This window comes from Telopea speciosissima, chromosome 8 (genome assembly GCF_018873765.1).
Source record: "Telopea speciosissima isolate NSW1024214 ecotype Mountain lineage chromosome 8, Tspe_v1, whole genome shotgun sequence".
Taxonomy (NCBI): Eukaryota; Viridiplantae; Streptophyta; class Magnoliopsida; order Proteales; family Proteaceae; genus Telopea; species Telopea speciosissima.
The window spans coordinates 57,837,096-57,851,360 of record NC_057923.1 but is presented as its reverse complement, the minus strand read 5'-3'; the positions used below and the strand labels follow the sequence as shown (position 1 = coordinate 57,851,360).

The window sequence follows — 14,265 nt, the reverse complement described above, 5'->3', positions numbered from 1 at the left end:
CATTGGACAATAAGGCAACAGCTTGCCTTGGCCCAGATGTTCTGCCCGGACGCCTAATTGGTGCCTAAGTGACACTGACAACTATGCTTGCTTTGCTACACCGTGAAAACAGCAGGAACAAAGGAGAAAACGCCTGCAATTTTTATTTCAAACCAATACCAATACCCTAATAATCGATGAAATTGATTCGGCCCCACAAATAAGTATGTTTACAGCCATAGAGGCAGGCTACCCTTTCCAAAAACGAGATTAGACTCAAGAGATGATTTTCTAAAGCAACCAGGAAACTAGCACAATTTAATAATATATACTCTTAATATAAAATTATAAATCTAATACAATCTGGCAAATCCCATGAGTGCACAGCCCCTTTCCTTATCAATTAAAACTCCAAATAAAAAAAAAAGAGGAAAGGCTGTAGATGCTGTCTGGGTATACAGCCCTCTCATGGTCTCTCTCCTCCCCTCCCCCCTCTGACACTCTCCTTGTTATCCCCACCCCCATTTGACAACCATCTTGCACATCCCCAATTGGTGGGGCACATAGATACCAAGGCACGTGGGCAACGTGCTGATCCCTTGCCCTAAGAAATAGACTTGAAATAGAACTCCTAATATAACTAGATTTCCTAATAGTAGAATCCCGTTACTGGTCAAAACCTTGTCAGAAAATTGGCCAGGACTCTCCTAATACAAGTTGGAATTGCAAGATCTTGCTCTCGTTGGATAGTTAACTCAATCGCCTTTCGAACAATATCAATATCATACAAAATAGAGATGTTTTGACCGTCAAAAACTTTCCTCAAAGTACACTGACAGAAATAATCAATTTTTTTTTGGTGCGATGCTCCCAAACACCAAAATTAATGCAATGGTTTATCAAACTATACAAAACTCTTCTCTGGAATGCTCCTTCATATTTAGTTTTCTTCTTTTAGTGGATGCCAATATTGTACCTGATTAGTAGGAGGTTTTAGCGGGTATTTTACTCATTAGTTGGTAGAGTTTAGGTTATAAGAGGCTACACATCAGATCCGTCTTCTTATTCTATTGAAATTAAATGAATTGCAGCCATTATTTCTCCAATTTCTGGTGATCTATGGAGCTAGATCTCCCTTAAATTTACCCATGTCCCCCTGCGTTAGGGAGAGCTTGGTTCTTAGCTTCCATGTTTATTTACTTAATTCTTTTTTTTTTTTGTGTGTTAGGGGGGAGGGGGATGGATAACCACTATTTGTATGACAGAAATTAGCATACGTTGTTCATGCAGGCCCTGAGAGTTGAGAGGCCCTTTGCTTATATATATATATCTAGTTTCCAAGTCATATTTTTGTCATTTGTCAAACGGGAATTACTTAGACCAGCAATCTGTTATTTTAATTTATTTTTAAACATCTTATTTAAACTGAGGAAGATCTATGTTTATGTAGTTCTTGGAAGTTGTTTATTCATTTGCATTTTAAACTTTCTTGGATAATCAAATTTTTAGGTGAGAAAAGTATGGACATCTTGAAAGATCTAGACTTTTCACATTACACACTTGAGGGCATCCCAAGAATATATTTGCATGCATTCTGGATGTTTTTTGCCAGATTGGTCCTTGTATTTAATTACAAGTTCTAAGACTAAAAGAATCAGAACAAAAACCAATTTGTATCTATGGTTGCGCAAGAGAAGAAGAAATGGGAGAAGAAAGAAAGAGAAGAAAGGAAGAGAGACAGAGAGCAGACCGATTGGTAAAAGAATACTTTAATCGGATTATAAGAATATATTTATAAAAATTCATATTCTGGATTACAATTAAGTCTTTGGATTATGCATATTTACACATAAGCCATTGATTAAGAAATAATAACAGAAACCTCCCTTTCTGCACTTAATTCTTAACAGTCCCCCTCAAGCTGGGGCAGAGATATCACCCATGCCAAGCTGGAACAACCTTGAAGAAAAATATTCCCGAAATAAGGCTTTGGTAAACATGTCTCCAAGTTGATTTTTAGAACTTAAAAAAGGGGTGGAGATAAGATTCCACATCACAATATGCTTGGTCTGCTAGTGGAAAACCGGATTACTAGCAATGTAAATAGCAGCTTGATTGCAACAGAACATATCAATAGGTCTGTTAACTGAAAGTCTGAACTCCTGAATAAGTGACTTCAGTCACATAAACTTGGTTGCAGTATGACCCTTGGCACTACACTAAGAGTACTAGACTAGCCGCCGTACTGTTTTTCTTACTCCAAGTGATTAGGTTACGAATAACTAAAATAAAGTAACTAGTCGTAGACCTTCTATCACCTTCAGCTCCAACCCAGTCAGCATTAGAATAACAAACAATATCAATATGATTATGAGGGTTATAAAAAGACCTTTCCCTAGAGCACCCTTGAGATATCTCAAGATGTGACATACTGCCTCCCAGTCATGGTTGTAGGTTTTGGTCGAAATTGACTGAAATCTCCGAGTTCTCTCGGTTTCGGGCATGGCCAAAACAAAACCCAAGATCGAAACCTAGTATTGAAATCTCAAAACGAGATCCGACATGTCTCGGATTTGGGCCTGACCGAAATCAGGTCCGAAATCGAGATCTTGATCCTTGCTCCCATTGAACCTGCTTACGATTCTCTATGAACTTACTAGTGACACCAACTACAAATGATATGTGTGGTCTAATGACGGTAAGATGGATGAGCTTACCAATGAACCTTTTGTACTGGTGCTTGTCCATAAATCCTTATCATCACTGATTCCAAGTTTCAGATGAGGATCCATAGGTGTATCAAAAGGCTTTGAGTCTAACATGCCAGTCTCAGCAAGAGGATGTAATACGTATTTCCACTGAGATAAACTTCATACCTCTTTTGCTTCGAGCAACTTCAATTCCTAGAAAATATCTGAGAGCTCACAAGTCCTTCATCTAAAAGTGGTGTTGTAGAAAATCTTTTGACATGGTCGATACCTGCTAAATCATTACCAGAGATGATAATGTCATCAACATACACTACTAACACTATCACCTTGGAATTCTAGGACAAGCAAAAACAGAATTGCCAGAATAACATTGTGTAAACCCATAACTAGGAACCACCTTGCTGAATTCATCAACCTAGGCTCTTGTGACTGCTTCAGACCATGGCGTTGCGAAGCTTACACACTTTTTGTGCACTCCCCCTTTGAGTAACAAACCTAGGAGGTTGCTCTATAAAAACATATATGAGTATGCAATGTCTCAACAAGAATAACATAGTTAGGGACCCTCGAAACCTGTGCATCTTTTAACCTTTAGCTGCTCGAATGGAACATGATGTCTACTACTTATCTCAGCTACTTATTTGAATTTTCAGGTAGACATATGGGAGGAAAGGAAAGTCTTTGGATCTCGTGGTCGGAGTCTTAAAGATGAAATGCTTGGTAAAGATCCTCCACCTTTATTGGAGAGCAATGGAAAAAGTTCAAACTCAATCAAGATCGTAAAGAAGGATGCTCACTCAATAAGACTAGTAAGAGTTCTCCTATCTAGTATTGACTTATTGTCTTACTCATATGGAATTTTGGGTGTATCTTGCTCTTGCATTTGTTTTAGGTAGAAAATTAATGTCATATGGGTGGTCATTCTGAATGCAGAAATTGGCTGTTGGAGGTATGGCTGAAAAAATAGTTACTGCCTTCCAAGCTGTACATGAGGAACATTTCAATGAAGACACTGCTTTAAACAAATGCAAAGCTGCTGTTCGTTGTGTTGAAAAAATGGAGGAAGATGTTGACAATGCCTGCACCCAAGGTAGAGTTGCACTTTCTGATGCCTTGTTTAGTGTCTATCAGATTAAGTAGATTGAAGGTTGTATTGTTTTTTAATTTTTGATGACATAACGGAAATGCAACTTATGTATGTAATATAGGACCTGTCGTTTTAACGAGGCCTTTTTGGTTGTTGATCTGTCTCTGCTTTGCATGCGAATACTTATGATATTGCTTTTTGCCTTAAGAAAATTTTCTTGTCTAAATTCTTTCGCCATTCTCTTGACATGGTTCTTGCTTTATAAAAATAAGAAATGACCCCATCCAAAGTAGCCTTATCAATGGATAACTTGCCAATGTTGGGTCCTGTTTGATATTCCCGGGTTGACACTGAGAGGGGGGTGAATCATGGTCAGAAAATTCTTTCCAAATTTATCCCAACACACCTATGAAGTATGAACACTCCCTTGGTATTCCCAACACCGATGGCACTGTATAAATACAACCCTTACATTGTGGTTCTCACAACTCAACCTCGTTGTTAGTCACACTGCCGAGTGATGACGTTGTCTCACTACCGAGTACCGGCACACATACATACATGCACACACACTGCTACTGATGTAGAGGTCCTCAACCAAAAAAACTTTGCATGCAATAGCATAAACACCAAAACCGGGAGGTACACACCCTTCCTGTCATCACCATAGCACTCCAATATCCAAAATGTTAGACAAACCATAATGACATAGTGTTACATGGTTCGGCAGTGTGACTACATCCACGGAGTAATGGTCAAACTGACCTCAGCTTTTACTGTCACTAGTGATTTTTAACTACAACTACAGCTCAGGAACACCCTATCTTGTTTCAAAACTTGCCTACACAAGTACAAGGGTTACAACCCCGATGGTGGTATTTCAGCCACAACGACGACTTAGGAACACCCTCCTGCTTCAACCCTTGACAACGCAAAGGCTAGAACTACAATTCCCAAACCTTAGACAAGTCCCAACTTGCTAGGTTTACAATGTAAATCATAAACAATCAAATCCCCACCCTCACAAATATGGTCTATGTCTTTTTCAACAATAAAAAACTCCAGACAATAAAATAGGGATTTTCAAATGTGGAATACCACAACTTGTGTATTCTTGCTGACGGCTGTCTACTTGACGTGTACTTGTGGCCTCGAACACACTCAAACAACGAATGCAGCCATATTGAACATCAAAACCCTTCTCAGCAGCATATTAGGGTTGCAACGCTAGAATACCTCTTCTTGGGTATTCTCACACTCCACTATGTCTTCGGAGAGCAGTCAATACATTGCATGCATTCCCATGTTCATGCGGATCGAGAAAACCTTCAAAATAGATTCTTCTGTGAAAACCGGGCCTTTTGTATTTTTTCTTTGTTTTTCTCTTCACATGGATGTAGTTCTCACTTCTATGAATGCGTAGCAACTTGAGTATCAGAAATCGGAGTTAAACGAGTAAGATATGGCCTTCCAGAGTTAGACAATCCAAACAGGAAAGGGGAGGGGCATATCTGTAATTATCCAATGAATCTCGTGATATTTCGTGAGTACAGGCAGTATGATGTTTCGCCGCATCACAAGGTCAGGTGGGTGCTATATAAGCCATCCGATACTTCTAAATCGCGGATGGATTATTGTGCACCGGATGGGAATATTCCCCCTCAGATGGCTTGGGTACTTGCATTCAACACCGTAGAGGGACTACGGGTGTGCAAGATGGAGGATCCCTAAACGCGGGCTTAAGACGATCCGTCCGATCGTCGTTCGTCTGTCACTTAATCGCGGGTTCGTCCAAAGCCAATGAATGACGTCTTCATGTCGTGCACGATATGACTGCTTTACACCGTAGCGCTATTAAGATCGAAACGAATGATGATCGTTAGATTGGGATTGGAAGGCACGGGTGTGATAAGATCCGTTGGATCGGCTTGATCTGCCTTAGAATCACAGAATCACCTGATCTAATGAAACGACATCTGTGGAGGGTGCACGGTATATCTGCACAACATATAAACTAGCTCTTCTGTAGATCAAATCTAAATCAACTAATTGGAATCTTCTGCAACCGCACCTGAGCATGCGTCACACCAAATTTTCTACCTAATTCAATGCAGTGGGCATACCAACATCTGTACACCCGTCCAATGAGAGTGTGTGTGCGCGGGCATCTCTTTTTTCAGCCTAAACGCACCTTTTGAGCACCTTCATCTCGATCTCTCAAATGGCATCTTTTGATGTGGCACGATCTCGACCGCTTGGATTCTGATCCGGTGTATAACAGAGACACCATTGTCAGTCCTCCTAGCCATTTATAACACCCAATGGAATCTTGTACATAAAACACTTATTTTAATGAATATTTCTCGGATCCCATGGGGAGGAGAGAGAATAAGGCATGTAGAATGCCCTAAGCTACTGGGAGCATTCATATTCTCAAAGAAAACTCATAGAATGCTCCTCAAAATCCTCCAAACTCTCCCATTTTGCTTCGTTTTAGCGCGACATGATGGAAATTACTGTAACTTTCGTGTCCGACATTGAAACAACACACTTCTAGTTGCATTAGAACCACGACCCGGCGAACTGCATTTTTCATGTAGATCACTCTGCTCTGTTCTGCCATTAAGCTTTCCAAAATTAGCTCCAAACATATTGCTACGGCACGAACCTATGAATTGAACACTTTTGATGTACGGGGCCTTCACTTCCTGCTTCGGCCTTCTGCCAAACACTGTGTAGGTCTGTAATAAACCTTCCAAAGCTGCCCCTCATGCCTGGATGCCTCATAATGTCTGCCAAACTACCATATGACCCTACATCACTGCCATGTCACATTCTGACATTCCAGCGCTGCCTAGTCATCAATATATACTGCCATATATGCTCATATGTGCTCGGAAACCTCAATATACCTTCCAAACACTGTCCAGTCTGAATCTGACCTGTCTGTACTGTCCAGTCATTGTCTGTCACTGCCAGAGCTGCCACAAAAACTGTGCATCATCTGTAAACTTCTGTGATATCACCAAACACCATAAACCAATGCCACACATGTCCGGAAGCTTCAATAACTCTGCCAACTTGACTGTACTCCCACTGTACTGCCAAGTCACTGTTTGTGACTGTACATCACTCAACACATCTGTACTGCCACTGGTTCACTGCACTGAAGCCACACTGTGCGGACTCTGACTGTTGCTACTATTTCATCACACTGCCACACTGACTGCCATGCATAGTTGTCATGGCGTCGCCATGGCGTCATATCACTGGAGAAGTGGGCATATCGACCACCGATATGGATGATGTAAGAATATCGACCGATATGGCCTCCATGTCGTCACATATCGCTGGAGAAGTGGGCATATCGACCACCGATATGGATGATGTAAGAATATCGACCGATATGGCCTCCATGTCGTCACCATGGCGCCGCCATGGACGCCATACCACTACATATGGCCATATCAGGCGACGTGGTTGTTTCAAATTATAAATCTTAATTTTTCAACAATACTTTTTTTAAACCATTTTTTATTTTAATGCTCTTTCCTTAACAGAAAAAAAATAAAAAATACATCAAACAGAAAACACTAATACACAATCACATATTCACATCAGCAAATTTTTTTTTAAAATTTAGATGGGTTGTTTATTAGCCTTATTCATTCAATATAAATTACATTCTTGTAATTGTTTTTTTGTTTTGTTACTTTTTTAGTCACTTTCATATGAATCATATACACTAATGGATATTACACTTTCATGAATTAAACCATAGTAGATTATTAGTACAATTTCGTGTTAATTTTTTATGTTATAGGGTATATATTATAGCATACTAAATGACATTAAAAATAGAGAAAATAAAAAATAAAACATAATCGATATGATCGCCATGGCAGGCGACATGTCGATATATCGACATGACACCCCTCCACCGACTTGGATCGCTGTGACGACGTGACAACTATGCTGCCATGTCATCACTGCATGGGGACAATGTACACTCTACCATCTGCTGACATTGTACACTCTGAAGTATTGCTCTTTGCCATCTCATATGCACTGCCACTATGCTCTGTACTCTGCATCAGTCTGTTATTGTACTCTGTACATGTCTGTTCATGTGTCCATCTACTGTGTGCCATATCAGTCTATCACTGGACTGTCATATCACATATGTCCACTCTGCCACTGTCTTGAACTGTGTGAGTGTGTCCACTGACTGTCTGTGTGTCTGTGTTGACTGTGTCTAACAAGGTTTTAGAACTCGGTTTCACACTTTCACACCTGGTTTCGCCAGGCCATAAAACCGAGTTCCACTGAGATCTCGACTAGATCTTGTACTTTTTCCTGTCTTGACTCGGTGGTGGTTTTGGAGGCCATATGGCCAAGATAGGTCCTGAAACTTGACATCCATCCTATTTTAGGCCTTCTAAACACACTGGAAATATTAGTTTTTTCAAATGCAAACCCAAAATGGTACTTTGACTTCGGACCCTTGGTTGGTAGTCTACGACGTACGTGAGGTCTACCCTAGGCTATTCCAAACAATAATTAAAAACAGAAAAATAATTCCGCCTCCGTCAATCCATAGAACAGTGGACATTGTATCACATATAATACCTACATAGTCAACAAACAAGTATTGATCATGTTTCTATGAAAACAATTGTTTTTGAGAAGTAATTTTTACCTAAAAGTGTTCTTGAGATGCAATGCCACTCCCTCTCTTGATGTTGAAGCTTCAATGTTGAATCTAGAAGCTTTAATCTTCATTTGGAGGTGAGATTTGCCAAAAAAAAGCACCAACTATGTGTTTTCCCTTCAAGCAGGTCGAGAGAGGCCAGACAGAGTGAGATTTTGAGTTTGGGGTTGAAATCTCGCTGAAAGGGTGTATTTTTATGTCACTTAAAGTTGGTCTGGTTCGACTGAGTCGAACTTAGACCGATATAACTCTAGATGTTGGCGAGATACCGAGATCTCGACCGAGATATTGTAGTATTTCTGTATCGCCTCTGGTCTCTTCTCGAGTCTTGGAGAAACCGAGATATTATCGAGATCTTGTACCATGGTGTCTAACACTGATTGTTTTGACAACAATGACAACACCTACTGCCAATTGCCTAACACTGTTGATTCCTTTTTGCTATTTTTCCTCCATGGCCTTGGACTTGAATTCCTACTTTTGAGCCAAAGCATGTATGATTTAATGTCTTTAGATTAAATCTTTAGATGTTGGATGCTTGGGTTTCTCTTACAGTCCTAGAGATGTCCTAAAAACCTTGATATTTAAGGGTTTCTAAACACTATGCTACCCATTAGCAAGCTTAGTTGACTATATTTTCATCCAATTAATTCCCACATAATCATCTGAATTTTCGTCCAGCTAATTCCATTTGATTTCTGGAATGGTAGCCCTTTGAGTCCAACATCATGGTTTTTAAACCAAGAACATGATACTGAGAAGTCAAAAGCAAGTGTCTCCGTTCTTTTAAATATTGATCCAGATTGGTTGCTTCAGGAATAAAAGCTGAATGGAGGGGAAAAAGTGGGGTCAATGCTAGAGGTAATAATGTAAAGTCGACCTTGAACCAGGGAAACCAGCGGGAGATCGATACAATGAAAAGAACAAATTAAAAACTGCAACTTTTTTTTTTTTATTGCTACTTTTCTGTTACGTATGAAGAACATAAAAGGGAGAAGAAGAAGAAGAAGAGAAGAAAGGGGTATAGAGGATTCGGCTCTCACAGCCAGGCTCTTATTAGCCCTAGGATTTTGGCTTTCTCAGCCAGGCCTCCCAGCCCTTCATGTCACAGCCATTGGACAAGAGAATCTTTTGCTTCAAAGCAATTTTTTTTTTTCATTCAACTATTCAAATCATCTCTTTTGTCTTCTAAAATCCTTACATATAAATAGGCAGCAATAACTTGCTCCTCAAGTAACAAAAGAAATAGAAACTTAACAGAATTAGAAACTAAAAACTGCATAAGAGTAGAAACTAAATTGGATCTTCTAAACAAAAGCTAAGCCTACTTTCTAAATCTGAAATTAGCAACTATGTAAGACTCTATTGCAATGAAATATTCTTTCTAAATTTGAAATAGAAACTAATCAAATTAGAAGAGTGAAAAGAAATCTCAACAATCCTCCTCTAAGCCAGCTGTCAAGGTGGCCCGCAGCACTATTCATGTGAACAGTAACTCGTGGTACTGTTCACATGAACAGTATTTTCTCCTGAATTTTATTTTATTTATTTTCTTCTTCATGCTTCGATCTACATAAGGTGTGTACCATGAGTACTTTTCCCAGTCCATCCCTCCTGGGCATCTTTGAAAGCCGGACTGTATGGCTCTTTAGTTTAAGACTGGGTGTACTTGGAGTTTTGCTTAAAAAAAAAAAATTTATCTTAGCTTTAGTTTTGTTAATGGCTGTGTGGGTTGCAAATTTACTATGAATGTATGCTCAAGCATCTGAAAATAGTGTTATTGGTGACATTATCTTGCAGCCTTGGGCATCCATTTACTTTCTATGACCAGGCTGGTTATTTTATTTATTTATTTATTATTTTTCTTGATCAGGAAATCAACAGGATCCAACGTTGGCAAATGAACTACAAGAGCAGGACAATATCCTGCGGCAATGTATCAAGCAACTTGAAAGTGTTAAAGCAACTAGAGCAGCTTTGGTTTCTCAGCTGAAAGAAGCACTTCATGACCAAGTAACTTCATTATCTTCTCTCGGACGTGAAATTTTACCTTTTGTATTTGTTTCTTCCAAGACTGCTTACCAGCTGTATCTTTTCAGGAATCGAAGCTGGAGCTTATTTACACTCAATTGCAAGTAAGAATGATGATACTTTTCTATTCCTTCAATGGATGAGATAAAATCATTCAAGGATTTGATTTCAATTATTCTTCTGGCTGAAGTGCATGTACATCTTTTCTTATTGAAGATTACATGATAATGGATTCAATTGGGCTTCTAAATGCATGGAGCTTCTAAATACATGTAGGAAAGTCGGTCGGTTACTGCTCTAGTGCAAGGTTTTAATGGGCAGTCAAACCAGACAATTGGACCATCAACCTTTTCAAGGGGACAATCTGTCACTCCATGCTGATCAGATGTGGCTCAGAAACCGTTGATTTGTCGAAGAACCATCCAGGAGATCTGATTGTTTGAACGGGATGGTCTGACCCAGGGATACAATCAGATTATTTCTCATTAAAAAACTGAACAGAAATCATGCTAGGGCGCAGATTCAAACACAAGATGCTTTCATATCACCAATGCCTGCAGTATCACTGCAGTGAACGAGATGGACAGACCACTGGACACCAGGCCAGAAGGGTCTGATGTCTGTTCCATTAAAACATTGTTATAAAAGGGCGTACCCAGTGCACGAGGCTCCCACCACTGCAGGGTCTGGGGAGGGTCACGATGTACGTAACCTTACCCCTGATTTCCTAGAGAGGCTGTTTCCAGACTCGAACCCGTGACCAATTGGTCACAATGGAGCAACCTTTACCGTTGCACCAAGGCCGACCCTCTTTAAAACATTGTTATAATTCTTCTTATTTCTTGAGAAATATATGTGCGCAAAATTTTGCGAAACATGTTGTTTTCACAAGAAGAAATTAAACATTTCTTGAAATGAAGTGATTTGGAATTTCGATAATTGGAATTGGTGTTTATGCAATCTTGGTTAGTTATATATTGATGGCCTCAACATCGAAGGTTTTCTCTTTTTTTTCTTTGAAGAATGGAGTGGAAATTTGGATGGAGAAGAAGGGGCATGGAGCCAAGGACATGGTGTATCCCCCTCCCAGAGATGTTAGATATACCTGAAACCTGAGTCCCTCTTCGTCAATCTTAATGTTTAAACCTTTAAAGCTTCAATTCAGTGATTGTTGAATGCTTAAAATCTTTAAGTTGATCTGCAAAACCAAAAAATAAAAAAATAGCTTGGGGATTCAACTACAAGAGGAGAAATACAAAGGAAAAAGAATGCATATCTTGCCTGGTCAGCTAGTCAAGCAAGGAGGTTGCAGAGGCTTGCAGCATTTCTCCATCTTTGTCTCTCTCCTATGTTATTCTCCGGGATGAATCGGAGTGTTGGGTTTTGGTCTGTTAACAGCCTTTAGAACTGAATGCTTGAGTGATCAATAGGATCACCAAGCCCTTTATTTATAATAAAAGAGAGTTACAAAATATTCAGACTCAAACTAGGAAACCCCCCATTGCCGATTCTAATTAGGAATACTAACTAAGAATCGGCTAGAGGGGAAAAACCCTAAAATACCCCTATTGGCTAGAGATAACTCAACACTCCCCCTCAAGTTGGTGCATAGATATCACACATGCCCAACTTGAACAAAATAGGATGAAATAATTTCCCACTCAAGCCTTTAGTGAAGACATCAGCTAACTGATCATCGATTTTCACAAAAGGCATACAAATCTGTCCACTCTAATTTCTCCTTGATGAAGTGTCTGTTGATCTCCACAAGCTTCGTACAGTCATGTTGTACTGGATTATGGGTAATACTAATTGCAGCTTTATTATCACAATACAACATCATCGGGAGATGAACAGGATCACCAAAGTCTTGGAGTAAACCCTGAATCCATGGCAACTCACATATTCCTTGAGCCATAGCCCGAAACTCTGCTTCAGCATTGGACCTTGCCACAACATTTGGCTTCTTGCTGCGCCAAGTGACACGGTTCCCCCCTATGAATGAGTAGTACCTTGAAGTAGACTTCCGATCAGAAGAGCCACCCCAATCCGCATCGGTATAGGCCTCAATATGGAGGTGATCATGGGGAGACAAAAGAACCCCTTTTCCTGGAGTTGACTTCAAGTGGTGAAGAATGCGAAGAACAACTGCCATATGTGAAGAATAGGGATCATGCATAAACTGACTTACCAAACTCACTGCAAATGCAATGTATGGTCTAGTATGTGAGAGATAAATTAACTTTCCCACTAATCTTTGATAACGGCCTTTATCAACAGGTTCACCATCTTTATCCTTCGGTTGAGTACCAGCTTCGATAGGTGTATCACAGGGATGGCAACCCATCAAACCAGTCTTTGATAAGAGATCTAGGACATACTTCCTTTGAGAGAGAAAGATGCCTTTTGAGGAACGAGCAACTTCAATACCAAGGAAATACTTTAGCTTTCCCTAGATCCTTTATTTCAAACTCACGCCCTAGGAAACTCTTTAGACGAGAGATCTCTGCACCATCATTCCCCGTTACCACAATCATCAACATATACTGAGAATAGTAACCTTGTTGCCAGATTGTTTGATGAACAGAGTATGGTCAACATTACTCTGTTTGTATCCTACTGAAATCATGGCCTTGTGAAATCTGCCAAACCAAGCCCGTGGGGACTGCTTTACCCCATAGAGTGCATGCTTCAGTTTGCAGACTTCCCCATGAGTTTTCTCAGATGAGAAACCTGAAGGAATCTCCATATAGACCGCGTCAAGTTCTCCATGAAAAAAAGCATTTTTAACATCAAGCTGCAAAGCCCACCCAAAATTCACAGTAAATGATAAGAGAATATGAACAGTGCTCAATTTTGCAACAGGAGCAAAGGTCTTCTGGTAATCAATCCCATAGGTTTGTGTAACCCCTTAGCCACCAGTCTAGCTTTGTATCTGTCAATAGTGCCATCCATCTTCTGCTTGACTTACATCCAATTGGTTTTTTCCTGTAGGAAGAACAACAAGGTCCCATGTATTATTTTTCTTTAGGGCATTCATCTCTTCCACCATAGCTGTTTTCCACTTTGTATTAGTAAATGCTTCTTGCCACTTTTGAGGAATAGAAATAGAGGACAGCTGTAAGTTATATCGTGGCGCACGTTTAGCTTTGGTGGCGCATGGTAAGCCCTTTCATTCACGTGGGTTTTAGGTCATGGCTTCTCCTCCTCCTCGGGAGGAGTGCCCCCCCTGACCCCCATCTAGAGGTTGTTGCTGGTGGGGCCTCGTCGTCCTCCTTCGCTGCTGCAGTGTCCAGGTCCCTGGCCACCCCCTCTGTCGTGATAGAAGTGAAGAAACCGTCGACCTTTTTTTGGAGCACTTGCTGTTTTCTTCTCCAAAGAAGAGGTTGCGCTGTCGGAGAAGGCTTTCTCGGCTGCGTTGATTGCTAAATGCAGCCACGATAGGCCATCTTTGTTTGCGATAATGGAGTACTTACAGAAGGTCCTGTTTCTGCAGGGGGATGTTGTCGTCTCCTCCCTGGACCCGCGATATGTCTTCCTGCGCTTCTCGGCCCCGACAGACTATGTGAAGGTTTGGTTGAAAGCTCAGGCTCACGTACAGGGCTACCTCCTGCGGTTTATGAAGTGGACCTCTGAGTTCGTTTCGGGTTGGGAATCCCCCTTGGCTCTGGTTTGGGTCTCCTTGCTTGGACTGTTGGTCAATTTCTACCAGGGAAACTACCTGGTGTCTATCACTGGGACGATAG

At 40.5% G+C, this 14,265-nt stretch overlaps 1 protein-coding gene across 1 annotated transcript in view; it reads left to right on the top strand.

Annotated features, from left to right (window-relative positions):
- Positions 1-14,265, top strand: part of LOC122671436 (regulation of nuclear pre-mRNA domain-containing protein 1B-like) — a 77,132-nt gene that overhangs the window by 37,386 nt on the left and 25,481 nt on the right. Inside the window, exons 4-7 of the mRNA XM_043868639.1 lie at positions 3,344-3,499; positions 3,624-3,780; positions 10,362-10,501; positions 10,588-10,623. Coding sequence (XP_043724574.1) covers positions 3,344-3,499; positions 3,624-3,780; positions 10,362-10,501; positions 10,588-10,623 — 489 coding nt within the window. The remainder of the gene's footprint in view (positions 1-3,343; positions 3,500-3,623; positions 3,781-10,361; positions 10,502-10,587; positions 10,624-14,265) is intronic.